The following is a 27,542-nucleotide window of genomic DNA, read 5'->3' on the forward strand; positions in this document are numbered from 1 at the left end:
AGGCTTTATTTTCCTCTCTTCTTTGCTTTTATGTCAGCTCATGCCTCAAAAATGAGTTGGAAGTGCTGGTTCCCTTGACAGTGAGCACTGGAACAATTCAGTGGCACAACATGTCAAGGACAGGAAAGCAGTTACCACAGCAACTGGAAATCTCAACTGTGATGTGGGCACATACTGGGGCATCTCCAGAAAGAGCCTAACATGGCAACCCTGCCAGAGAAGGCTCCTCATCCTTGGCATATCCCCCCCCGTGATCCTCTTGCCCATATCCAGAAAGGGTTCGTAAGATGGTCGGAGGCCACACTCTGAGTACAGAATGAGAGACTTGCTCATTTATAGCACAGAATCATGGAATTTTCAGGGTTGGAAGGGACCCTAAAGATCATCTGATTCCACCAGCTCAGGTTGCTCAGAGCGCTCTCCAGCCTGGCCTTAAAAACTCCCAGGGATGGATGGGGCTTCCACCACCTCTCTGGGCAACCAGGGTCTCACCACCCTCATGGGGAAGAACTTCTTCCCAACTTCCAATCTAAACCTTCCCTCCTCTAGTTTGAATCCATTCCCCATGCCCTATCACTCCCTGACATCCTAAGAAGTCCCTCCCCAGCTTTCTTGTAGCCCCCTTCAGATACTAAAGGAAAGGACAGGTTTCCTCTGAGTTTGGGGACTGAAATGAACACAAATCAGCTGAGGAGCAAGGATGGGGAAGCTGATTTCTCTGGCATGGACTGTCTTTGAATGAGGCAGGCAGGACCTGAGAAATGAATTTACAGGCCTGAAGAGTTATCTAATGCCCATTTCCAGTCACTCCAAGCCTGCAACAAGATCTGCTGGGTGGATATTCCTGGAGCTTTTTGGGGTCTTCGTGAACCTAAAGCCTTGAGCAGGAAATAAGGTTGGGCTGGATGATCTTGAAGGTCTCTTCCAACCAAAGATATTCTGTGATTGTGTGAAATAGGAAAACAAGGGATGGAGTTGAGTGCCATGGAGAGCTATCTAAAAGCTGTGGATCTGTGGCCCTGTCATCTGGCCCTCAAAAATGGCTTTATGGGCTTTGCTATCCAGAAGTGGCACATCTAGGCAGGTTCCTACAGGCTTTCCCTGAATAAATCACACCCCAATGACACATGTTCATCAGGCTTAGTGATTAAGACAGGATACACCAGTGGGGCTCATGCCCACACATCCCACAGCAAGCAGCAAGTTAGATGTGTGGGACCAAATCCATCCCCACCTGGAGCTGTTTGCTCTAGGATACCCCATAGAACACACATCACCCCTGAGTTCACAGCATCATAAAATGATTTGGGATGGAAAGGACCTTAAAGACCATCAAGATCCAACCCCATTCCATGGTCAGGGACACCTCCCCCAGCCCACGTTGCTCCAAGCCCCATCCAACCTGGGCTGAGACACTGCCAGGGATGGGGCATCAACAACCTCCCAAGGCAACCTATCCCATATCCCTGAAGGATAACCCCATATGAGAACTCCATAAATAAAACAAAAAGGAATTTTGCCTTTTTCTGGCTGTCCTGTTATTATTCTGACTGTCCAGGCAATGGGGCAGAGACTTCCTGACCACTTCTGCACAGCATCTGCCATCAGGAGCTCTGCTCTTGGGGTGGCTCCACGATCTAATGAAGTACAAATAATTAATCACAGGAATATTTATGTTACAGTGTGGCCAATATGAATTCTACTCCTCCATACTGTCATCCACAATAAAACAGATTTTAAAAGTCCTGGCATTTAATTAGCAGGCTGCAGCCTTCTGTAGCATTTGATATTTTTTTTTAGGTTTATCCTTATACATATTTGAGCCATGGAACACAAAGCAGACATTTATTTTTTTTTTTTAATTTATTGTAGTTCGTAAAATGAAATATATTTCTTTTTTTTGTATTTATACACTTTTTTGGAGCTGTCAAGAAGAAGTCTCACATTCCAATTTTTACTTTTTCTTCCTAAAATTGTTTCAGAAAATAGGCACTAACAGGTCATATTACACATCGCTGTGAAAGTGGAATTGTGAGAGAATGACTGAGCTTAGAAATTCACCCTTCTCAAAGACATCAAATTACAGGGTTGTGATAGTTAAGATGAGCCCATCCGTGTCTCCAAAAGTCACAACTCTGGAAACATGACCAAATTCCTTAGCCCAGGAAAACCCATGTAGGGATTAGCAATGCAAAGCAGTTAGCAGGTGCAGCCCCTACTCCCCCATTTCATCCTTTTCACAGCATTTCAAGCCAAACTTGTCGAAGATTCTTTTCTCCCCAAATGCCAACAAGAAAACCCAGTGAGCTGCACTGAGCAAGAAGCTACATTGGACCAGGTGCAATTTCTTCTTCTACTTTGATTTTTGATGTCATTGTCTGGGAAATAGCTCAGATTATGGAAAACCACTCCAACAGGTTCCTAAATTTTGATGCAGGGAGTATTGTGACACCTGTAAGGGTTGGGGGATCCTTTTTCTCACTCCCTAAACCAAAGTAGAGGTGGTGGTGGAAGCACAGGTTATTTCTTGATCCCAATAGGACAGGAAATCCCCGTGCCCCCAAGGCCACAGTATCCACCAGGGTTCTTACTCAGGTACTGCTGATGATAATCTTCAGCATAATAAAACTCTGGAGCCTCCCGGATTTCTGTTGTGATGGTACCAAACCCACCTTCTGTCAATACCTGTCAAGAAACACAATGGAAAACCATTAGTGGGTTGTTCTATCTTTCAGTGGGAGCCTCAGACATCTCTCAGAGCTTGGGCCACATTTGTGACTGTCCTGGTTTGGGCCAGGATAAAGGGGATTTTCTGTCTTGCCCTCTTGCTTCCAGCTCAGTCTCTTGTCAGGAGCTGCACTTGCTGAAATGAACAGCAAGTTTCTCAGGCAGTGTCTGCTGCTGGGACTGATCCCACTCCATGGTTATAGTTACAGCTGGGAATGGGCTGCAGAACCAAGGAACTGCTCAGCTCTGAGGAACATTTTGCCCTCCAGAAGCAGAAAAGGAGTAAAAAGGACCCAACTGAAACCCTCCCTTAGGGAGGAACAGACAAGATAAATGACCAGAATTGACCAAACAGAGTATTCCATCCCATACACCTCATACTCAGGAGAAATTTGAGGGATCCCAAGGGTCAAACCCCTTCCTGCTTCCCCTTCTTCCCCTCTCCCTGTTTGTTTTGGCATCCTGGGAGGATTCCATCCCTTCCTCTGCCTGTGCTCCTGATCCATGCCAGCCTGAATCTGTGTGTTCCTGCCTCCAGCTCCCAACTGCTGCTGACCCCAGGATTCCAGCCTGGACTTTCCCAGGGCTGCCCTGCAGCCTCGGTGGTGACGTGAGAGTTACTGGGGGGAAATGGGGGGAGGAACCTGGGATCAATTTTACTGTATATTTGTATAGATTTAGTCATTTTTTTCCCTATTAATCATTCCTGTTCCATTAAAGCTGTGTAGTTTAGTTTCCAACCCATCAGTTTCTCTCCCTTATTCTCTCTCCTTTCTTTATCAGGGAGGGGATTAATAGAGAGCATCTCTTATTTGGTTTAATTGCCAGGGCAGTGTTAAACCCTGACAGAGGCACATCCCTGAAAAGCCTTTTCTCCTTGCTCTCAGGTGATTTTGCCAGGAGATATCTCAGGCACCACATGAGAAGAGGAGGTTGTGTGAGGAGGTTGGGCACCCTCCAGTTTTAATGGCTCATTTCTTTCCTTTCCTCTGGCTACACATTTGTCCTTCCCCCTGGATCAACCCCATCAGGCAGGGATGTGCTGCCAAGAAAAGTGGAAAATAAACTTGGATCAGAGTTCATTTGGATCCAGCCTGGTGTCTCAGCTGTCCTGCAGTGTCCCAAAGCTTCACCTGGCAGGTGCCTTCTTGGTCCACCATGAATCCTGCTCAGGCCGAGAAGAATTCCTGGGTGGAATTTTAGCCCCACGAATGGCATTGAGAATCAAGGGCATTTGGGTTCTTTGCACAGAGGGGCTGCAAACTCGTTCTTCAAATAGAACAGTTTCATCAGGACCAGGAAGGTATTTTTAAGGCAAATTATTGCTCATTTCTGAAAGCTTTGACAATACGTGGACCGGGAGCAATAATCATTTGAGGAAAAAGAAGAAGGAATGTGGGTGGGGATTTAAAATTGGACTTAACTTTCTTTCTGATATCCCCTAACTGAATTGGAAGCTCTTGACTGGCTTCTGACAGAGAAAATTTCTCTTTAACACAATTTTCCATTACATTTTTCCTACTGAGTTTTCCTTTTCTAAGGAAAGTGGTGGCCACCAACATCTTGAGGTCAGTTCTTGTCTCAGAGAAGACATAACCTGTGGTCAGTGAAGTCCATGATAACCTGATCAGCACTGAAATTCCTAATAAGCACTTTAATTGGTGTCAGACTACACTTACAAAGTATATTTTAAAAGAATTGGATGTAGATAAACCTGCAATCAGTCAGACCTGAGATCCACTGTAAGAACGTAGGGTCAGCATTTAGGATTACCAGGTAAATATGTGTTCTCTCACCATAGTAATAAACAAACCTAATATAAAGAAATCATCACACAGAAACACACACAAAAAAACCCCACCAGAGCTTTTATACCTGTTTTAAATCATAAAGTCCAACTTCTTCAATCATGATACATCAAATGACAGCCACCTTACTCCCAGCAATCATTTGTTTCTGAAAGACCTTAGGAGATGGAGATCCTCCAGTTTCCTCCAGGAGGCCATTCTAATATTTACCATTTGTTGAAGAGTTTTTCCTGAGCTTCCTCCTTAAGCTCACAACTTCCATTTAAACTCAACTCCCTGTTGTGGTTGTGCTCATCATGGATGGGGAAAGGAAATAATCCTCTTCCTCTTTCCAGTAGTGTTCTACAGACCTGGTGGCTGGGCAGAAAGATGACATGGAATGGAAATAATGGTTCCTCCCAGTGTTAATTAATCCTTAATTAATCCTAGGTGATTATTTGGGATGAAAAAAAAGGCTTTGAATTTCCAGCCACAAGGTTTCCCAGGTCCTATCTCAACGCTGCCTGACCACAATATGCTGGAATTAGTCTGATTTATTCTGGCAACGTTTCAGGGATCATCATTTTAAAGCTCATCCAGTTCCAAACCCCTGCTTGCCCAGGGCCACCTTCCAGCAAACCAGGCTGCTCAAGGGGGCAGCCACAACTTCCTTGGGCAACCTGTTCCAGCTGTATTCAGTTGTCAGTCAGGAATGAAGTAATAAGATGATTGACACAAAATCAGTGTCTGACCTGTCTGGGGAGCCCCTGGGTTGCCAGCCCTACATCTAAATTCTCAGCTGGTTAATTCATTGTATTTGAACACAATAGGACAGCAAGGCCAGTTTGAAAGGAATCTGCCTTTATTTCCCCAACAAAAATCACCAAAGAGCTTTTTTTCATCTTTGGGACAGGCTTTGTCCCAAGGGAATCAGTTTACCTGTCCAAGAAGAAGAAAAATATGAAGGAACGTATCCCATGTCAGCACCAACTAACCCAGAGAGGTGACAACACAACAGCTTTTAGAAACCAGTATTTCACTCCCTTTCTAACCTTCCCAGCAAAGAAAAAAAAACACTTTTAAAATCATCTTCACCCCAGAAAGATGGCACAAACTCTGTCATCATGGGTATTAGTCATTTACTCACTGCTGTAAATGCCTTTAAAATTGCTTTCGCCCCCTTCAGCTGAGTCATGAGGATGCTGCTGGAGGGATGGATATTTTTCTGCTGTGCAAAACAATATTCATTACAGACTCCTACCTGGGACTTTTCCATCATCAGCCTAATTTTGTCAGTTAGAAAATCCATTCCGTTCAATACGGTACCACAAGAGGGCATAAACATCATTTATCCCTTTCAGCATTCCTAACAGTCTATTAAAAAGGCTGCGTGCTGAATAAAGCAGAAGCCCAAGACAACTCATTATATTACACTTGGGTCATTAGCAAAAGACACCAGCACTGTTGTCAGAAGCAGCAGGAACCTCAGGCTCTGATGCTCTGCCAAACACTACCTTGAGTGTTTTGATCTGCAAAGGGGAAAATATTTTCCTGACGGTGTCGAGGCGAAGATCAAAACATCACTGGGAAAGATGATGAAGTTCAGGATGTGCTGGCTCCAGCAGGTGTAAATCAGCCCACCCTTGACTGATTTCTTGCTGTCTAGGCAGATATAACTGGATGATGATCTCGTTCTGGCAGACTTTGGGTCCTCGCTGTCTCAAAATTCCTGAGCTATCATAGAATCATAGAATGGGCTGGGTTGGAAGGGACCTCAGAGATCATCAAGTCCAACCCTTGATCCACTCCCCCCATGGTTCCCAGCCCATGGCACTCAGTGCCACATCCAGGCTCTTTTGAAATATCTCCAGACACGGAGAATCCACTACTTCCCTGGGCAGCCCATTCCAATGCCTGATCACCCTCTCCAGAAAGAAATTCTTTCTAATCTCCAACCTAAACCTCCCCTGGCACAACTTGAGACCCTGCCCTCTTGTCTTGCTGAGAGTTGCCTGGGAAAAGAGACCAACCCCCCCCTGGCTCCAACCTCCTTCACCACCACCCCCCCCAGTAAAATAATGTAAATCAAAACAAAATAATATATATATCACCATGCCAAACAGAGCATGTTCTTGAAGCCTTAGCTCCATGGTTTTTAAATACCTCCGGGGGTGGTGACTCCACCACCTCCCTGGGCAGCCCATTCCAGCCCCTGACTCCTCTCTCAGTAAATAAATTCTTCCTCAGATCATAGAATCATAGAATTGGCTGGGTTGGAAGGGACCTCAGAGATCATCAAGTCCAACCCTTGATCCACTCCCCCCGTGGTTCCCAGCCCATGGCACTCAGTGCCACATCTAGTCTCTTCTTAAAAACCTCCAGGGATGGAGAATCCACCCCCTCCCTGGGCAGCCCATTCCAATGGCTGATCACCCTCTCAGTAATCATAGAATTGGCTGGGTTGGAAGGGACCTCAGAGATCATCGAGTCCAACCCTTGATCCACTGTTGCAGTTGCTAGACCATGGCACTGAGTGCCACATCCAGGCTCTTTTGAAATATCTCCAGACACGGAGAATCCACTACTTCCCTGGGCAGCCCATTCCAATGTCTGATCACCCTCTCTGTAGAGAAATTCTTTCTAATAGCCAACCTAAACCTCCCCTGGCACAACTTCGCCCAGTAAGGGAAGCTATTAATGGTATGCTGCAGTTTGGGGAGTCCCAGCAGGAAGCCGAGGCCATGAGATGCAGCATAGACTGCTGAAATATTTAATGGGGGCTTTGCTTACCACTTGCTTGCACCAGGAACAGCTGATGGCTACAATCTCTTTACTGTGGAAGGCAAACTTCTGCTGGAAACCCTTGCCACACTGACCAACTTTTCCCACATTGCAGTCAAAAGGGCTGTTGCAGCCTCAGCATGCAGATGTGGGTAAGACCAAGGTAAGGAGAGAGGAGTTAAGCCTTGGGAGCTTTTACTCACTGTAGGAAAGTTTTAAGGCACCATTTGATCTTCTTGTCAATATTCCACTGCACTTCAAAGACAATTCATCCATTCATTCATTCAAGGGATTTCTCTGGCTTTTGTCACAAGAGAGACCATAGCAGAAGATCATATTGATCTTTTTTACCTGATTACAATCCAGCCCCAAAGTGTAGAGAAACATTGTCAACCAGGTGCCTTGAGTTGTCAAAGAGTGGGTGTGAGTCCACCTGTGCCTGATTAGGACAGGCCCCCTATTGGGCATGAGCAAGACCAAGGGGCCAATAAAGGTGGGACACACACCCACTCTTTGGCAACTCAAGGCACCTGGTTGACAATGTTTCTCTACACCAAAGCCCTGCTAGGTTCTCCTGGTGTGAAGTCAAACCAAAGCAGAAAGCAAACCTCACCAAGCTGTAGAAGACCGAGGGGACAAGTTCAACCCAAGCATCAGGAGAGGTTCTGGAGGAACAAGTTCAGTACCAGGTTGGAGGGAGCTTTGAGCAATTGGGTCCAGTGGGAGATGTCCCTGCTTATGGCAGGGGTACAGAACTAGATAATCTTTAATGTCCCTTTCCCACCTAAACCATTCTATGGTTCTGTGTTGGAGACAGTGCTCAGAACATCAGCATAACCTCATTTAAACACCCTGTACCTCCAGTACGTTCGAGATTGTTTGACAAGGTTCCTATTTTGTTATAGGCAGTGGAAGCATTTTTTCTCCTGTTGTTTGCTTTAAATTCATTGCCTTCCCATGCCATTAAATCCTCTGCTGCAAATAAAATCATAGATTCATTGAATGGGATGGGTTGGAAGGGACCTTAAAGCTCATCCAGTTCCAACCCCCCTGCCATAGTCAGGGACACCTCCCCCAGCCCAGGGTGCTCCAAGCCCCATCCAACCTGGGCTGAGACACTGCCAGGGATGGGGCAGCCACAGCTTCCTTGGGAAACCTGGGCCAGGATCTCACCATTCTTAAATTAAAGAATTTCTTCCTAATGTCTAAATACATTTAGAGTGAATAATTCCTTGTTCACTCTCTCCACAGCCATCCTGGTTCTCCTCCTCTGCCTTAATCCCGCTCATTCATTTCTTCAGCAAGCTTCCCAGTCTTTGACTCCCCACTTCATCACTCAGATCAGCCTTCTCACCCTTTTCTGCAGCTTTTCTAGCTCTGTTTTCGTGCTGCATTGAGGTGGGATGAGTGAAGCTGCATTCTCTTTGAGATCACCACGGATTTACTCAGCAGTGCACTTACATTTTCTCTTTCCTTCCCCATTATTTCCCCAGCAATTCTTAGCATTCCATTTGCCTTTCTGACCTCTGCTGAGCACCCAGCAGACATTTTTCAAAGAACCATCTGCAGTGGTGCCAGAACCTCTGTCATGGGCTAATTTCAACCCTGTCATTGTGCCTGCACTCCACTATTATCAACATGGAATTGCAGCAGCTATTTTATTGCCCAGAAGGTTGATATTGTCAGATTCCTCTCCAACTTTTTGTGGCCCTGTCTGCTTTTGCTTACCTGGAATAACTCAGCAGATTTTGCCATGTCACTATCATCTCTTCTCCTTTTTCCATCTCTTTTATGAGTCTATTCAACTGCCCAGTCTCCCCAGACAGGTAACTGGTAATCTCCCTTCATTGCAAAAACTTTCCAGTTATTTGTACTTTTTATTTCCTATCTCTAACCAGTTATTCATTCAGAAGGGAAGCTTTCATTTTATTCCACAGCTCCTTTCTCCCTTTCACACACCTCTTCAAACAATGTTATATGTGCAAAACACCAGTTTTCTCTGCTCAAGTCACATCCACTCTGAGACACTGGTACTTCAAGAGACCTAAATTATCTCCAGTTCTTCTGGATCATCTTGGACATATCTTAAGTCCTCACTTTTCATTCCTTCAGTCCCAAGGCCAATTTAAATCCCAGCAAGTGACTCCCAGTTTAAGCTGCACTGCTCTGCCACTGCTTGACCCAGTGATCTGCTCTGAGTCTCTTTTGCTGGAGCTTGAAATTAAGACAGCTCCTCAAAATCAAAACCATGAGGCAACCCCTAAATTCCTCAGCTGGGAACACAGGCATGAGGAATTCTGTAGTTTTCTGCTATGGTGTTGCCTATGTCAAGTCCTGCATGAACAGATCAAGCTTTCCTCTTTTGTTATAGCCCAAGGAAGCATTTTTACTCCTGTTGTTTGCTTTAAATTCATTGCCTGCCCATGCCATTACATCTTCAGCTGCAAAAATAAAAAACCAACCAACCAACCAACCAAACAAATCATAGATTCACAGAATGGATTGGGTTGGAAGGGACCTTAAAGCTCATCCATTTCCAACCCCCCTGTTATTTTTTCTCTCCTAAAATGCTCAACAGTCCTAAGGAAAGAAAGCATATTAGTGAATTACTGAAATGGAGCAACTACTGTGCATGCAGATTTGCATTTCTATTTGGCTTTGGGCAGCACATAGTGGCAAGAAGCAATTTTCCTCTTGGTGGGGCCAAGAATGGAGGTCTGCACTGATGCATTGCCTACAGAATCCCTCTTGCAGTATGGATATTGGGCCAGCAAACAGTGAGTGCCATACAGATAACCACGACATGCTCAGCACCAGGCACAAACACCACTCTCAGGGAAGACATTATTTTGGACTCATAAGCTTGGAACCACAACAGGTTGCATCAAATCAAACCCTATTTTTTTTTTTTTTCCATTGGAACCACACCAGTTGGTTATCCAAGTGTCCATCACATCACCCAGAGCTACCAGCTCCACCTCCACTGAGGAAGGAGCCTCCATGGCATGCAAGTGCACTTAGAAAGACTTTAAGGGATGTCCAAGTCTTTTAAAGATTTCTTTTACTGATTAGAGTATCATCTTTGGGGCTTTTTAACTTGAAGACAATCCACTGGGTAACTGGGATGCAACAAAGTCTGCATGTTAAGAAAATGGGGTTGTTCCACTGGCAGCAATTCATCAAATTCATCAGAAAAGACCTTTAAGATCATCAAGTCCAAACATTAACCCAGCACTGCCAAGTCCATCACCAAACCATGTCTCTCAGCATCTCTGGGTGATTAGGTTCAGGTCATCACACCTACAAATAATTCAGTGTAGTTATGCAAGGTGATGTGAAATGCTGTCCTCAACAGCAGAGATTACCCAGTAGAATAAACCAAACCAGTAAAACCACAGAAGGTTCTTCTTCATTTACTCCCAAGCAACTGCATTTAGCACACAGTACATCAAATACATCAAAATATTTAATCATTTGACGTTACAGAAGTGCAACAACATATTCAAGGTGTTTGGCTCCTTGTTTATATTCAGATGGAATCAAAGAACCATAAAATGTCAGGTTGGAAGGGACCTCAAGGATCATCTAGTATTTTCTCAGTACCCTGTCGAGCTGAGACTTAAAAATAGCTAAAACTTGCAAAAATGCCTTAAGAATTTGTATTTAACTGTTCCAGAAAAGCATCTGTACCTCCAAATACCTAAAAGAACAGACTGGAAGCCACTGACATGTTGATAAGCTGGGCTGAAAATGTTTATAGAAGGGGTTGAACTCAACTATAAACTTGCCCCCCCCCCAAAAAGCTTTGAAATTGGTTTTCTTAAAGGAAACCACTTAATTTTCTGAGCAGAGGCATTAGCAAAGCAGCAGAGCATTAATTGGTTTCCAGCATTTTTGTGGCTTTTAATAAAAACAGCATCATCCTGTGCTTGATTCAGCTCACAGCCCATACTCAGCCCACTGCAACATCCAGTTCATCTCATGGCTCAGCAAGTTACACCAAGATACTGTGGTTTTAATGGCTCCTCTAAAATCACTGATGTTGAAAACATGTTATCCTGTTGTATCTTGACACCTGTGGCACCTTGTGCTGCTGTGGCATCTTCATCCTTGATGTAGAGCTGTGAGCCAGCTGAGTGCTCCAGAGGGAAGCACCAATTTATAGACTCCCAGACTGGTTTGGGTTGGAAGGGACTTTAAAGCTCATCCAGTTCCAAACACCTGCATGGTCAGGGACACCTCCCACAGCCCAGGGTTCTCCAAGCCCCATCCAACCTGGGCTGAGACACTGCCAGGGATGGGGCAGCCACAGTTCCATGAGCTTCTGCCTGCACCTGGGAAGTCAATGAGGGGTCACAGAATCAGAAACTCATGGAACAGTTTTGGTTTGGATAAGACTTGTAAAGGTCCTTTTCAGTCCACACCCTCTGTCAGGTGCAGGGATTTAATTGGAGAAGGTTGCTCAGAGCTCTGTACAACCTGACCTTCAACACTGCCAGGGATGGGACAGCCAAAAATTCCTTGGGAAACCTGGGCAGCCAGGGGCTCAGCACCCTCAAATTAAAGAATTTCTTCCTCATGTCCAACCTCAATCTCCCTTCTTCCAGTTTTAACCCATTTCCCTTGTCCTCTCCCTACCCCCCCATGTCCAGCTTTCTTGTAGCCCCTTCAGATATCGGAAGGTTGCTCTGAGCTCACCTGGGAGCCTCCTCTTCTCCAGGCTGAACAAGCCCAATCCCTCAGCCTGGCTTCCCAGGGAGGTGCTCAGCCCTCTGAGCATTTGAGTGGCTCTGCTCTGGACACCTTCCAGGAGCTCTGTGTCCTTCTGATGTTGGGGACTCCAGAACTGGACACACAGCTCCAGGTGGGGTCTCAGCAGAGCAGAGCAGAGGAGATATAAAATCTCTAGGGCTTCCCTTTCATTGTATTAGCTACTAAAAATTTCAGACCATCAGCAGCAACACTGGAATTCAGCTCTATTTCCAAAATCCCTGAGAGTTAAAGGAGCAGCACTACTTCAGGAGAAGGCCAGCAGGAATTAGTTGCATGGACTGACACGTCTGCAGGGTGGGGGTACACAAACCTCTGAGATACACAATTACTGTGATACTTTAAACTGGAATACAAATTAACCAACTTTGCCAAGTTTGTGGATTAGTTGCTGGCAGGCCTGGGGGCAGAAATTCAGCAAGAGATGCTCGTTTGTATTGAGGAGCAGCCACCTCCTACTTTGGTCCAGAGGAACCAACAGAATTAGTAGTGTGAGGCCTCAGTAATGCACAATTTTAAAACAATGCTTTATTTTCTCCTCCATTTTCTAGGTGTCATGTAGATAAACCTCTTCTTTTCTGGAAGGCAGCCCGCTCTGCAGTACAACATTTCAAACATGCATTATTTTAAACATTTTCCTTTGTGCTGTCTCCAGTTGGCTGGAGCACCTCACTGCTGAACATTCCATTCTAATTACAGTGAATATTAAAATTCAGTTTGCTGGGCTGGGCCCAGTCTTCTCCTTGCCACTTACTGATGTTGGCTTTTCCAAGTTGATTTGTGCCAGTGACCTCTACAAAGCCCTGGGAATGAGCTGCAATCATGTCTGGTTGCTAAAATCCACATTTGCATCCATGTAGGTGACCTCCTTTGGGGACTCATGTTTACCCACAGCAAGCCAGAGAGGAAGATGGATGCTGCCAAAGAACATGAGGGAGCAGTGGCTGAGAAGTGCTGAAATCCAGCCCCAGCTACCAAACTGGGCAGTGAGAATGGATTGGGACCAGATACCCACATTCTCCTCTTCCCAGTTACCCCTCTGCACAGTGGATTTGATGATATCACAGAAACATCATAGAATCCCACATTGGGTTGGGTTGGAAGGGACCTTAAAGCTCATCCAGCCCCAACCTCCTGCATGGGCAGGGACACCTCCCCCAGCCCAGGGTGCTCCAAGCCCCATCCAACCTGGGCTGAGACACTGCCAGGGATGGGGCAGCCACAGCTTCCTTGGGCAACCTGTCCCAGTGTCTCACCACTCTTAAATTAAAGAATTTCTCCTTAATGTCCAACCTAAATCTCCCCTCTTCAAGTTTTAAACCATTTCCTATCAGCCCAGCTTTCCTGTAGCCCCTTCAGATACTGGAGGGCCAATAAAAGGTCTCTCTGGAGCCCTCTTCCGGCTGAACAACCCCAATCTCTCAGTCTGTCTCCATAGCAGAGATCCTCCAGCCCTCCAGCTCCTCCAGATCATCTTTGGGGCCTCCTCTGGACTCATTCCAATATCTCCATGCCCATCCATTGATGTCTTTGAGAGGTGGTGCAAGAATTGATTCACTCACGTTTAGTACAGGGCTTTGGAGTGCTCCATAATTAGCTGATGCTTGCACAGGATTTTGGAGTGCTATATAATTTCTAAATATTATTAAGATCCTCTCAGGGAACCCATCTGGGCTCAGAACTCACTTTGCAGCCTCACTCTTGCAAGCCAAGACTGAAACCCACAAGGATCAAATTCCGATGATCATCGACCCAATGCTGAGATTCTGATTGAACAAAGGAGGTCAGTTTTTCACCATGAGGCCAAGCAGAGACTGGAATGGTCTCCCAGGGGAAGTGGTGGATTCCCCCACTTTGGAAAGTTGGAAGTCTCAGCTCAGTGAGGTGCTGAGACATCTCAGATAAACTCTTGTACTACCTGGGAAGTTGGAGCAGGTGATCCTTGAGGCCCCTTCCATCCTGACCTGGTTCTGATCCTATGAAGTGACCCTGATAGAAATTCCTCATCCTCAGTGTGGATCTAAGAGCAGAAATGGGGAAACCCCTTGACTTGACAGATTTCTTTGGTCTTTGCTGGCATGGAAAACGAGCTGCTATGTGACTACATTCTGCATCTGAAGACATCAGCATCCTGGAGGGACTACATAACCTGGTCAGAGAGGAGAAATGCTGTTACCTGCTGGAATTGTTCATACAACTGTATTCTTCCAGCACAGGAGAAATGCAGATAGGAAGGAAAAAGAATAGAAACTTAAAAAGATGGTGGTGTAAAATCTAAGCTGAAGAATCTTAAGTCTCATCAACAAACTCCCAAACTGACCCTGTCAGAGCTTTTGCCCATTGACAAACCCCACACAGACACTGGAGCTCCTCATCAGAACCAAATAAACTGAACCTTGCTGGAGCTTCAGAAGCCTTAGGGGAAAGCTGGGTGTATTTATACAGCCTGCCCATTGGTTTGAAGCTCTGCTTTCTCTGAAATGCTTTTTGTTGGGAAACTGTCTGGAAGAAAACAGACGTGAGCAATCCTGACTATTTAGCTTTAGCTAGAAGTAAGCTAAGGGCCTTGAGGCCCAGTTGCAAGGTTACTGAAAGATGAGCTATGAGAAAAAGATAAGGGAGCTGGCAGCAGAAAAGAGGATAATGATGTAGCCAGCAGAAGTTCTGTGAGAAGAGGATTTGTGGCCAAGATATAGCCACCTGCAAGATATTGTTATATAAACAAGGGTTCTATATAAAGCGAGTGTAAATTGTTAATAAACGACTTCACTTTAACCACATTGGTGACTACGTGTTGTCCTTAAGCCTCCATGGATTTTTCTACAGCTTTTCTCTTAAATACTCAGCTTGAAGGAGGCTGTTTGGCCACCCGTTCCTGCCAGAGGGGAAGGAATTGCTGGGCTTGGATATAAATCAGACCTGCCAAGGTAAATCAGTGTTGGCCAATAGCCTGGCTGTTAACATGTCTGATGCCCCAAGTGGTGATGCTCAGAAGGTCCAGGAAGGCTCAGGAGCACAGTTAGTCTGTTATTTCCTACTATTTTATATCTAAGTGTCCTTCCTCATGGCCCACAACAATCAGCTGTGCCAGCTGAAGTGACAGATTTGGACAGATTTCTTTGCACTTTCTAGCAACAGGAAAAAAAGAACACTGAATTTGCCCTAAATTGTATTAAACGGGACTGACACTGAAGCAAAATCTGAAATTCAATTTTTTTTTTTTTTTTTCCTTGTTGGATACTGATCCTGTGAGCACACAGAGAGAGCAATTCATATCCTGCTCCCCATCATATCAATCTAATTCTGGAATCAAAGCTTTTGCCCCAGATACTGACTCGTATAACAGGATCAACTTGACCTCCAGCCTTTACAAGTCTGACCTTCAGAACAGAGCTTCCTGAACACCCATCCTGTCTTCTCCTGAGGGAAGAAAGATAAAAGTGAAGAATGGCTCCGGGGGGCATTTAGGAGGTATAGGAAGACAACATTAGCAAAGATAAAAGACATCTTGCTCAACTAGCATCTGGGAACTAATTAGGTGTTGAAGGAGCCATTGGGAGAGATGGAAATTCTGTTTGTCTGGCCAATTTTAAGGCAGCCAAACAGCCTTTTACTGTACATCCTGCGTGGATAATTTATGATGGCTGAGAAAAGACATGCCCTGTTCTGACTTCCAGTGTTCTAAAGCTAAAAATCTATTCTGTGGCTGGAGACAGCAGGCTGTTCCTCACTAATCACTCAGCCATTACCCTCATCTTCCTGAAATGAAAAATGGCCACGTCCAAAATGAGATGGGGCCACTGATAACAACCCATGTACAGAGCACTGAAGCTTAAAACAGAAGCTTCCAATCCATTGCAGACCAGAACTGGCATCTCCACATGCTCCTGAGCCACTCTGAGAAGTCAGCTCAGGTCCAAAAGCAGTGGAAAGGTAAAACCAAGCAAATCCATCCTGCCTGTGAGCAGGAGAAAACCATTCCACCTATAAATACCATGCTGACAAGGCTTTGCCACTTCCATTAGCTCAGTTTTCTCCCTGAATGATGATGCTTCATTGCAAAGCAGAGACTGAGCTGTGCCATGCAAGGCACTCCCTTGTCTGTGCCTCCTTTGCAATAAATGGAAGTCACTCTAATTATTTTTCATTCAGAAGAGCTGCAATGCAGAAGTAAAAACGTTCATTTCACCTACTTAACGTAGAGAGCTGAGTTGCATTGCTGTCTTCACTAAAATTTTTCTTTTACTTTTATCACTCCTTGCAGGGAGTTGTAGAGGGTCGGAAGGTCTCTCCTCAGCCTCCTTTGTTCCAGGCTGAACACCTCCAGGTCCCTCAGATGCTCCTTGTCAGACTTGTGCTCCAGAACCTTCCCAAGCTTTGTTACCCTTCTCTGGACACACTGCAGCCCCTCACAGAATCACAGAATAGAAGGGATTGGAAGGGACCTCAGGGAGTCTAACCCTCCTGCCACAACAGGGTCACCTCCAAGAGGTCACAGGGACACATCCAGGGGGAGTTTGAATGTTTCCAGAGAAACAGACTCCAAAACCTCCCTGGGCAGCCTGGGCCAGGGCTCCCTCACAGTGAAAAAGTTTTCCCTTAAATTTACAAGGCACCTCCTATGCTCCAGCTTGTACCCATTGCCCCTTGTCCCATCATTGGGCATCACTGAGAAGATCCTGGCTGCATCTTCCTGACTCTCTCCCTTTCCATATTTATGGACATTAATGAGGTTGTTCCTCAGTCTCCTCCTAGCTGCAGAGCCCCAGCTCCCTCAGCCTTTCCTCACCAGGAGATGTTCCACTCCCTCCATCCTCTTGCTTGCTCTGCCCTGGACTCTCTCCAGCAGTTCCCTGTCCTTCTGGAACTGAGAGGCCCAGAACTGGACCCAATATTCCAGATGTGGCCTTACCAGGGCAGAGTAGAGGAGGAGGAGAACCTCTCTCAACCTCCTAACCACAACCCCTCAATGTCCTTCTCATAGTGAAGGACCCAAAACTGAAGACAAGATTTGATGGATGGGCTCATCAGAAATCTCTGATGCTGAAACACAGATTAAGGGTGACAAAGGAGGATGAAGGTTGCTGCTTGTTCCTGGGAAAGGAAAAAAAACCAAGACCATTTCATTTATACTACACATATAGGACAGGGCTGTGCACAACACAGCAATGCAAAGGGTTTCACACTGCCTGAGTTGTCCTGGCTTTGTCTTTTCCATGGAGATAAGCACAGAATGGGAGGAGTAAAGAGCTTCCTCCTCCTGGGATCAACAATCAGAGAGGAGATGGATTCAGCACCATCCACAGCCTGACCCCCTGCATGTCAAATGAAACATAAAACTGAGGTCCTTTCCCAGGATGACAAAGGCAGGAGGGGACTTCTCGTGGCAGATGTCAAGGACCAGTGCAGCTGAAGCTTTGTGAAACCTCCATCTAAAACTCCCACTCTGATTTGCAGGGGAAACCATTCCATTCTGCACTAAAATGTGTTCTGAGACACATTGGATTTCCAGCCTGGGTCTTTCTGACCTCTCTGTCTGAGCAACTGAGTTCATGCAATAATTTTTTGTGGATCTGTGTAACAGGTGACGGACAGGTTGACCACATTAAACAAATCTGTATCCTTCAGGATGACCATTTTTTTTTTTTTGTTACCAAATATGTCCATCATTACTACTAAAATTCTATTAGAAATGGCTACTAAAGAATACAATTTTAGCCCAAGGACTGAAAATTCAAGAGAAAACGAACAGAGCACATTTTAATCAGGAGATAAGTATTTTTCCAGCTACTATAAATAGAAAAAGCTGGAAGAACGCATCCGACAAGCAGAAGAAAGTGTGAGGAGGGTAAAATTCCACAGTGTTTTGGCTTTGGACTTCAGAAGGTAGTGAGTATGAGATAGTGTGAAATACAAAGAAGCCTTTGTTGTTTACATCTGAAGTTTAAAAGTGGCACAAGTGTGAATAAACAAAGGATGTTCCATAAAACACTGCAGCAGTGATGCACAGGCTCCGTTTGAGTTCCAGAAACAAACTGTAAATAGAGGCATCGCCTTCTTGTTTAAAAAGAGAAGGAGGTAAACTTTAAAGCTTGCCTTCCAGAAAATCTCATTTACCCAGATGTTTAGCTTTTCTGAAAGGCTTTTAAGTGGTAGGAAACACACGAGCTTAATAAGACTAAGATCTGGATCATTTAGCATTAGCTTTCAGGTTGGTTAAGCTCCTTACTAACGATAATAGCACACGGGCTTTTTGAAACCTGAATTAGTTATTTGTTATCTTTTCTGGAAAAACAGTTTCAGTCTCAAGTACTGGGATAATATCAAGCAGTTTATTTTTTTGTGCAAACATGAATAAAGCAGACTGTCATGAGAGTCCCACGAAACAAGTGGTTATTTTGCAGGAGGATGCACCAGGATGCCATTGGTAAGGACAGAATCAACAAATACATGAGCCATGGGTTCAGTTATTCAGAATTAGACTCTGAGCAGTTGAGTGGCATCAAACGTGGTCCATGCTAGTTGCTGGCATCTGTATATACCTTTCAGTGCAAAGATCCCCCCATATTTGACAAAAAATTGATCAAATTTGGTGTTAACTCAAAATATTCTAACCTATTCCTACAGCATAGAGGTCGGGTCAACTGCTCATGAAGTTGAAAACCAAAAAATTGTGATAATTTGAATTTGCTGGGTGTGAGATCTACACTGAAGCCAGAGGATGAAAACACCTTTTGAATAAGGATGCTCAGTTCTTAAAATTTCCATATAGATTGGTTTGGTTTTGCTCCTTTGATGCTGAAACCAACTGAGCTCAGAGTGGAAGGCAAGGCAGGGCTGTCAGCTCCACACTTTAGTTGGAGTCCAGTGAATTCTATATGCCAGGCAGCTCAGAGATAGGCTCAGGAGGTTGGCAGGGCTGATAAAAGACTGATGGGAACCTCCACCCTTCTGGAATGGCATCTCAAGGCCAACAGGTGCCTCTCCAGGACACCATGAATGTGGCTGTGACACTGGAGCATCAGGCAACAGAATTCAACTCCAAGGAGTCAACTCGTGTTCTCAGGATGATGGAGGGGGAAACACAAGCTCTCATCTCCTAAATCCAGAGTCATTCACTGCAGCACCCTGAGGGCCATATCTAAAGACACATTTCTCTGAAATCAGCTCCACAAAAGCTACCAAGAAAGATGAAACCACCCCTGAGCTACTGCCAGAGTTGCACCTAATAAAAGGAGACACAATCGATGCAATTTCTCTGATCCAGACCCAACTGCAGGCTCCAGGGTGAAGGTTTCAACGTGGACTCTGGAAATCAGGCTTTGTTTTCAGAGTGAGCTGGTTCACCCAAGACAATCTGAAAAGATTTGGGTTATTCTTCAGGAATGAATATCCACTTCTTGTGTGAGTGCCCCTGGAAAGCAGGATGGCTTCTGCTTACAAACCCCCAGACTGAGCCTCCTGAAATGTGCAAATCCATGGCAAAGAAGCCATACCTTGAATGCTAACTAGGAAAGCAGAAAAATGACCTGTGCCCTTTGCAAAGCAAGTTCAACAGCCCAAGCTCTGCACATATTTATTTAGCACAATTACTTTCCTCCTACACTTCTGAAAAATGGTTACTTGTGCCTGCAGCAAAACTATTTTACCAGAAGAGGGGAAAAAAGTGCATTTGACCACGACATCAGCTGCAAAACCAGCATAGTTATTTCTCTCATGCCCTCTGGCAGCTGCCAAAAAAGCTGAGAGTACATCAGTGGAGGGAGGGGTGAAAGGAAAAATCCTTCATAAGGCAACAGGGAGATGCTGCAGCTTCAGCTCCTTCACAAACCACCCCTGAATGAGCTTCCCCTGAGCAGCTGGGATTTAACTGCTCCTGAGCATGAGCAAAGGATCACAGAATGGTTTGGGTTGGAAAGGACCTTTAGGATCATCTCATTCCAACCCCCCTGCATGGTCAGGGACACCTCCCACAGCCCAGGGTGCTCCAAGCCCCATCCAACCTGGGCTGAGACACTGCTAGGGATGGGGCAGCCACAGCTTCTCTGGGCAACCTGGCTCTCACCACCCCCACAGCAAAGAATTTCTTCCAAATATCTTCCAAATTTCCATCCTCTTGCAGCTTGAGGATGACCTTAAGAACCCCTCATCCCATCCCTCCAGGCTCTTGTCAAAAGTTCCTTCCCCACTTCCCTGGAGCCCTCAAGTGCTCTAAGGTCTCCCTGGAGCCTTCTCCAGGCTGAACACCCCCAACTCTCCCAGCCTGGTTCCAGAGCAGAGCTGCTCCAGCCTTCCCATCATCTCTGTGGCCTTTCTCTGAATTCTCTCCAAGAGCTCCATGTCCTTACAGGGGACCTAGTGAGGTATCTTCTAACTCCAAGAACCTTTGTTAAGCAACAGAAAGTTTTCCAAAGTTAAGGTGTTCAGCTTTTTTCACAAGCTACAGTGATTTCTTATTAAAGAGCTGCACCTTAGACTGAAAAAAAACCCTAAACCATAATAAAGGAGATCTCCAGAGGATTTTACCTTATCCACCTGCCCCAAGCTCTACCTACTCCTTCCTGGTAGACTTTAGATACAAACTGATTTCACATATGCAATTTGCATCTGTGCAATCACCCCAAACATAGCCCATAGGAAGGACTCGGATGTCTGAACGAGATTCCCAGTCAACAAGTGAATTTGTCAGGAAGCTTGGAAAACACGAGACCATCCCAGACTTCAGGGTCAAACTCCACTCGTTGTCTAAGCCTCCCAGCATCCACCCGATGGATTTATGTGGCTGAAAAAGAGATCTGAATTTGGCCATTAGGAAAACAAAACACTGAACTGATTGTGGCTGGAGAGGAAGCAAAGAAAACGCAGGGACTGCTCTCCAGATTTCAGTGAGAACCTGGCATGCCCTGCACAGCATCTCCCTGCCAGCTACAGAGCAGCAGCAACTTGGCAGAGGTTTGGGAGCCAGATGTCACCCTCATCTGGTTGCCTTGGCTCAGGATTTTTGTTTGAAATGAGCAGCAAAACAAGAGTGAGGATGGGGTCTTCCTGGTGCTACTTGCACGGCAAGGAACAGAAGTAGGAAAAGGTCTTTGGGGTGGTGGGGTGCTCCTCTGAAGCTGCCTTTGCTCTGCAAAACTTTGTTGTATTTCCAGCCCTCACCTGGCAAAATTTGGGAGGTGGGAGCAGAGTTAAGAGGCCAAGAGCAAAACAGGATCTGAGGATTTGTTTGACAGCTGTCTCTCTTCCAGTAATGGCTACAGAACAAACGAGCTCCCTGCACGCCTCCCCAAGGCAGCTTTTGACCACATTTCAGCACTCGGGGTCCTGGGAACGTTTCCTGGTGATAAAATGCTGCAGTTTGGATTTCTTTTGTTGAGATGTATTGCTGTGTCTCTCCTCTGCTGCACATTTGCAGTTGGTTGCTTCATTTAAGGAGAGAGATCATTCATTTTCTGCATTTCTATCATCCTAAACGATGATAAGGAGTAAAATATCAGGGCAGCCCTGTCTAAAACCTGCTGGCTTTCTACTTTTCCTGGTTATTTAAGCTCATCCAAACTATTAAAGCTGCACTGGTAATTATTCAAGGCGAGGCTTGACAAGGCTCTGAGCAGCCTATGAGTTGGGGGTTGGACCTTTAGAGGTTCTTTCTCACCCAAAATATTCTCTGGACCTGATCTGGGTGAGGGTGTCCCTGCTTACTACAGGGGGGTTGGACTACATCACCTTTAGAGGTCCCTTCCAACCCAAATCATACCATGATTCTATAAATAGAGGCAAGAAGTCCAAGGGGACATATTCCTCCTATTCATGGTCTTTTAGATCCAGCAGAAGAGTCAGACTGATGGGGAAATGTTCAGCAAGGTTTTGATGTGGCAGCTAAGTCACAGATGCCTTTAGACCCCAGATCCAAAAGAGAGCAGCACAGACCCTTCTCACTGAGACCCAATGGGCCTGACCTTCTGTCAGAAGGAGAATTACTTTTTAAACTGGAAGCCTGAGAGCGTGCCTGCGTGTTTGTATACACATCAATATGTGTGATAAGAAGGCTGCTTTGTGGCAAAACCTGCCAACAAACCCTTTTTTTTTCTTTTTTTTTTTTTTTTCGTTGCCATCTGCTAGGAAGAGAGCAAGCACCTGTTAGGAGCAGCTGCTTGAATGCAGAATGTAGGTAAGAGAAAAATCAGCTACATTTTGGAGTTGGCCTGCTGCAGGTAGCACATGGCTCTCCCCAACAAGGATGCCAAGTGGTCCTTTTAAAGCTTGTCCTAATTAGGGAAGTGGCTCGTGTCAGGAAATCTCAAAACTGTTCATTTATGTTAATATAGCAAGTAGAGGGAAAAGATGGGGCTCCCCACCCCCCAAAAACACCCCCCCCTTGGGGGTCTCTGCCCTCTCCTCTGCTTTTTCCTTTAGTTGAAGCAGGAGCCACCAGCATTTGGAGATGCTGTGCATGGCTCTGTGCCTCTCTTGGCATGGCCCACGTTGCTCCAAGGAATCACAGTGTTAGCAACACCCCTCAACTCCTTCCTTCAATCAACAACTGCTTCCCTTTTGCTGCCTCTTGACGTCCATCTCAGTGTGGGCCCTTTGAGGGCTTTAGGAGAAGAAAACGAAGGGGCTGGGTCCAAACTCTCGCTGTGATCAAGGCACCAGCAGATGCCAACCCTGCCAGGCTGTCACTTCTCCAGGGGAAGCAGTGGGGATCCATCCATCTCAACAATTCAAAACAGGCATGAGAGACACATGAAAGGCTTTCCCAAGCCCTTCCAAGTGCAATATCCAACCTCACAAAGCAGCGTGGCCTCTTCCACCACGGATGGGCTCAGATCTCTTGCCCTTAGTCCCTGCTTCCAGTCTCTGTGTTCCCACTCAAGGAATAAGTTCTTCCAGCTCAGCCTTTCCCAATCTCCCATGCATGGACTTTCTCTTTCTAGTTTTCTTCAAGTAGTAAACCCCCAGCCAAGCTTGTCTTGCCCAGCCAGTGTGACATAGCCCCTCACCACCATCTGCACACCCCACGGTGCAAAAGAGCTTTTGGTCTTAAAAATTATGCAGCCTGCAAAGGGTTCCTCTGTACCACACAGCCCTATATCTGATAAGCACTGGGGGAGGTGATGCAGCACCCTAAGGAGCTCCCATCTACACCTATGTGCCAGCAACAGGAGTTCAGGGGCTGGGTTTCCCTTGTACAGGGGAGAATTTGCAACAGGCACCACTATCTGGGAGTCCTTTCAGGATCAAACATCTTCCCTTTTTATCTTTTCCCTGGTTCCTCATGTTCTTGAGTCTCCATTTCTTGCCTTCCCAACCTCTTCTTTCCTACCTGCCCATCTTCTCATTTGCCCTGTGGCCACCATCTGCAAAACCCAGGGTGCAAAAGAGCTTTTTGATCTTAAAAAGGACCAAGGTTTCTCTATACCACACAGCTCTATATCTGATAAGCACTGGGGGAGGTGATGCAGCACCCTAAGGAGCTCCCATCTACACCCAGGTGCCAGCAACAGGAGTTCAGGGGCTGGGTTTCCCTTGTACAGGGGAAAACTTGCAACAGGCACCACTATCTGGGAGTCCTTTCAGGATCAAACATCTTCCCTTTTTATCTTTTCCCTGGTTCCTCATGTTCTTGAGTCTCCATTTCTTGCCTTCCCAACCTCTTCTTTCCTACCTGCCCATCTTCTCATTTGCCCTGTGGCCACCATCTGCACACGCTAGGGTGCAAACCAGCTTTTTGGTCTTAAAAAGGACCAAGGTTTCTCTATACCACACAGCTCTACATCTGATAAGCACTGGGGGAGGTGATACAGCACCCTAAGGAGCTCCCATCTACACCTATGTGCCAGCAACAGGAGTTCAGGGGCTGGATTTCCCTTGTACAGGGGAAAAAAACGCAACAGGCACCACTATCTGGGAGTCCTTTCAGGATCAAACATCTCTTTTCATCTTTTCCCTGTTTCTTCATGTTCTTGAGTCTCCATTTCTTGCCTTCCCAACCTCTTCTTTCCTACCTGCCCATCTTCTCATTTGCCCTGTGGCCACCATCTGCACACCCTAGGGTGCAAACCAGCTTTTTGGTCTTAAAAAGGACCAAGGTTTCTCTATACCACACAGCTCTACATCTGATAAGCATTGGAGGAGGTGATGCAGCACCCTAAGGAGCTCCCATCTACACCCAGGTGCCAGCAACAGGAGTTCAGGGGCTGGGTTTCCCTTGTACAGGGGAAAACTTGCAACAGGCACCACTATCTGGGAGTCCTTTCAGGATCAAACATCTTCCCTTTTCATCTTTTCCCTGGTTCCTCATGTTCTTGAGTCTCCATTTCTTGCCTTCCCAACCTCTTCTTTCCTACCTGCCCATCTTCTCATTTGCCCTGTGGCCACCATCTGCAAAAGCCAGGGTGCAAAAGAGCTTTTTGGTCTTAAAAAGGACCAAGGTTTCTCTATATTACACAGCTCTACATCTGATAAGCACTGGAGGAGGTGATGCAGCACCCTAAGGAGCTCCCATCTACACCTAGGTGCCAGCAACAGGAGTTCAGGAGCTGGGTTTGCCTTGTACAGGGGAAAATTTGCAACAGGCACCACTATTTGGGAGTCCTTTCAGGATCAAACATCTTCCCTTTTTATCTTTTCCCTGGTTCCTCATGTTCTTGAGTCTCCATTTCTTGCCTTCCCAACCTCTTCTTTCCTACCTGCCCATCTTCTCATTTGCCCTGTGGCCACCATCTGCACACCCTAGGGTGCAAACCAGCTTTTTGGTCTTAAAAAGGACCAAGGTTTCTCTATACCACACAGCTCTACATCTGATAAGCATTGGAGGAGGTGATGCAGCACCCTAAGGAGCTCCCATCTACACCCAGGTGCCAGCAACAGGAGTTCAGGGGCTGGGTTTCCCTTGTACAGGGGAAAACTTGCAACAGGCACCACTATCTGGGAGTCCTTTCAGGATCAAACATCTTCCCTTTTCATCTTTTCCCTGGTTCCTCATGTTCTTGAGTCTCCATTTCTTGCCTTCCCAACCTCTTCTTTCCTACCTGCCCATCTTCTCATTTGCCCTGTGGCCACCATCTGCAAAAGCCAGGGTGCAAAAGAGCTTTTTGGTCTTAAAAAGGACCAAGGTTTCTCTATACCACACAGCTCTACATCTGATAAGCACTGGAGGAGGTGATGCAGCACCCTAAGGAGCTCCCATCTACACCCAGGTGCCAGCAACAGGAGTTCAGGGGCTGGGTTTCCCTTGTTCAGGGGAAAAAAATGCAACAGGCACCACTATCTGGGAGTCCTTTCAGGATCAAACATCTTCTCTTTTCATCTTTTCCCTGGTTCCTCATGTTCTTGAGTCTTCCCAACCCCTTTTTTCCTACCTGCCCATCTTTTCATTTGCCCTGTGGCACCACCCTGAGCTTTGAGGCTGTAAAAAAATTGGCTCTCACAACCTTTTCACAAATAGCATGGCCAGTTCATTCACTTTCAGAGTTTGATATGTCCTCAAATGGCAGCAAAGAACCAGTCTGAGTGTCACAGAGTGCTCAGAGATGGAAATGCAGAAATGGAAGCACCAGCACAGCCACTGCCTTGAGAAACAAGGGGATATCCTCAAAGTATTTCCTGTGGTCTGCATTTCAGTTCAGTCAGATCAAATGCTGATCAAAATAAACAACAGCCCTGATCCCTGGATGGGAAAACACCCACCCAGTTTGGGTCATGGCAACCAGAGCTACGAGGCTGATGGAGAATTCACATTTCTCCTGCTTCCAAAGGAGTCAATTTGATCCTGATGCAATGAAATGCACATGAAACTACACAAAGCCATCCCACAGAGTCCCTTCCCAGCACAAAGCTGTGCTTTAAATCCTGTGTTTTAGAACAAATAATACCTTTGGTCAAGGAGGATTTAGTTATTTATTCATTTATTTATTTATTTTCATGCAGATTTCTATCTGTAAGCACATCTGTAAGCATATAGATTCCTGCCTCCTGGGACATGCCTAATGGGCTCTGAATTCCCTCTGGCTCATTTCTTTGCAAAGCTTTGGGTAGGCAAGTGGGAGAAAATGAATAGGGTCTTGCACTGATGGATGCTGCTGCTTTTTTTTTTTTTTTCCTTCTGAATTTAAATGTTCAAACTGAGCTTGCTGTTTATTCTTGCCACAAGAAACAAAAAGGGAGCACGGCAGAGCTGTAGCTGAGGGACTCAGTGACACAGAAAAATTCAAGGACAAGATGAGCTAATTGATGTTACCCTCTGCCCTTTAAATTAGTCACAGCTTTCCTTAAGTGCTTCTGCTCATCACGAGCCAAAGGGAAGGGATGCAGGAGCGTGCAGAGAGGGTAACACTGCCTATCCTTCCTCCTGGTAGCCAAAAAAGCTCAGCTGAGAGCCAGGTACCACCTTCTGTTTGATCTGCCATGGGTTTGGGCTGTCAGAAGGGAGATTGGGATGTTGGAACAGCTTGGTGCTGTCTTCGTGTTACTTGTAGAAGGGAGTGGAAAGAAGCCATAAAAAAGAAGGGTGCTGACCTCAGAGTTATGGTTCATGCAAGCAGAAATCACGAGTATCTATGTCCAGGTATGAGTGCTCCAACAGGAAAGCTTTCCCCTTGGAACAGCTAAAGAAAAATGGGGTAAATCCATGGTTGAGAACAGCCCAGGCACCAGTGAAGCTCAACTACATAGCAAAATATTAACATCTGAATATTATTCACATCTTCTGCACATGCACGTGCTCAGCTGAAGAACTGTCAAGTCAGGGAACAGCTCAGAAACAATCTGGTGAAAACTCCAAACTCTCCTGGCTTTTCAAAAAAAAAAATTCCAGCCATTGAAAGGGAAAAACAGAAGAAAAAAAAAAGGGGAAAAAACCCAACAACAATAAAAAACAACAACCCAACCCTTTTTCATGCTGTTACAGTTTAGGAACTGCTGGCATCCCTGTCTCCGAAAGGAAGGGGAGCAGAGAGCTGACTGCTCAGCAGCTGAGAACGTGTGTTCTGGAAGCAGCAAGCCTGAGCAGATGGTGAAATGATTACTGCCAGTAAATGGTAGAATCCTCTTTTTTTTTTTTTTTTTTCCCTATTTTTCCTTTTTTTTTTTTTTTTTTTTTAAAAAAAACAAACCCTTGAATTCCAAACAACGGGGGAAAAATAACTACAAAGAAGACATGAAAGCAGCTTGATTTCCTTTCTTTTTCTTCCCTGACAGCCTGTGTGTCATGTTCCTTCCTAATACCTAACACTGCAAAAAAAAACAAAAAAAAAGTGAAAAGTGAAGATTCACTGGGCTTGCTGAATTAAAATCCAGCAACAAGCACTTTCTTCTGGTGAGTTTAACACCACTGTTGTCTTTAAAACTGGGAAATAAGGAGGTACAGGACCTTAAAAATGAGATAGAGGGAAAGGGAGGAAAGGCAGTGCTGGCTTGAGGTGTTACAGACAGTGCTCAGGCTAAGTGATGGGCACTGTGCTTGGGTTGTGCCTC

At 45.7% G+C, this 27,542-nt stretch overlaps 1 protein-coding gene across 1 annotated transcript in view; it reads right to left on the reverse strand.

Annotated features, from left to right (window-relative positions):
- Nucleotides 1-1,848: 1,848 nt before the first annotated feature.
- The window catches only part of MSRA (methionine sulfoxide reductase A), a 358,932-nt gene continuing 333,238 nt past the window's right edge, over nt 1,849-27,542 (reverse strand). Inside the window, exon 6 of the mRNA XM_030448474.1 lies at nt 1,849-2,685. Within this exon, the coding sequence (XP_030304334.1) occupies nt 2,521-2,685 (165 nt within the window). The 3' untranslated portion in view covers nt 1,849-2,520. The remainder of the gene's footprint in view (nt 2,686-27,542) is intronic.

Source organism: Calypte anna, chromosome 3 (genome assembly GCF_003957555.1).
Source record: "Calypte anna isolate BGI_N300 chromosome 3, bCalAnn1_v1.p, whole genome shotgun sequence".
Taxonomy (NCBI): Eukaryota; Metazoa; Chordata; class Aves; order Apodiformes; family Trochilidae; genus Calypte; species Calypte anna.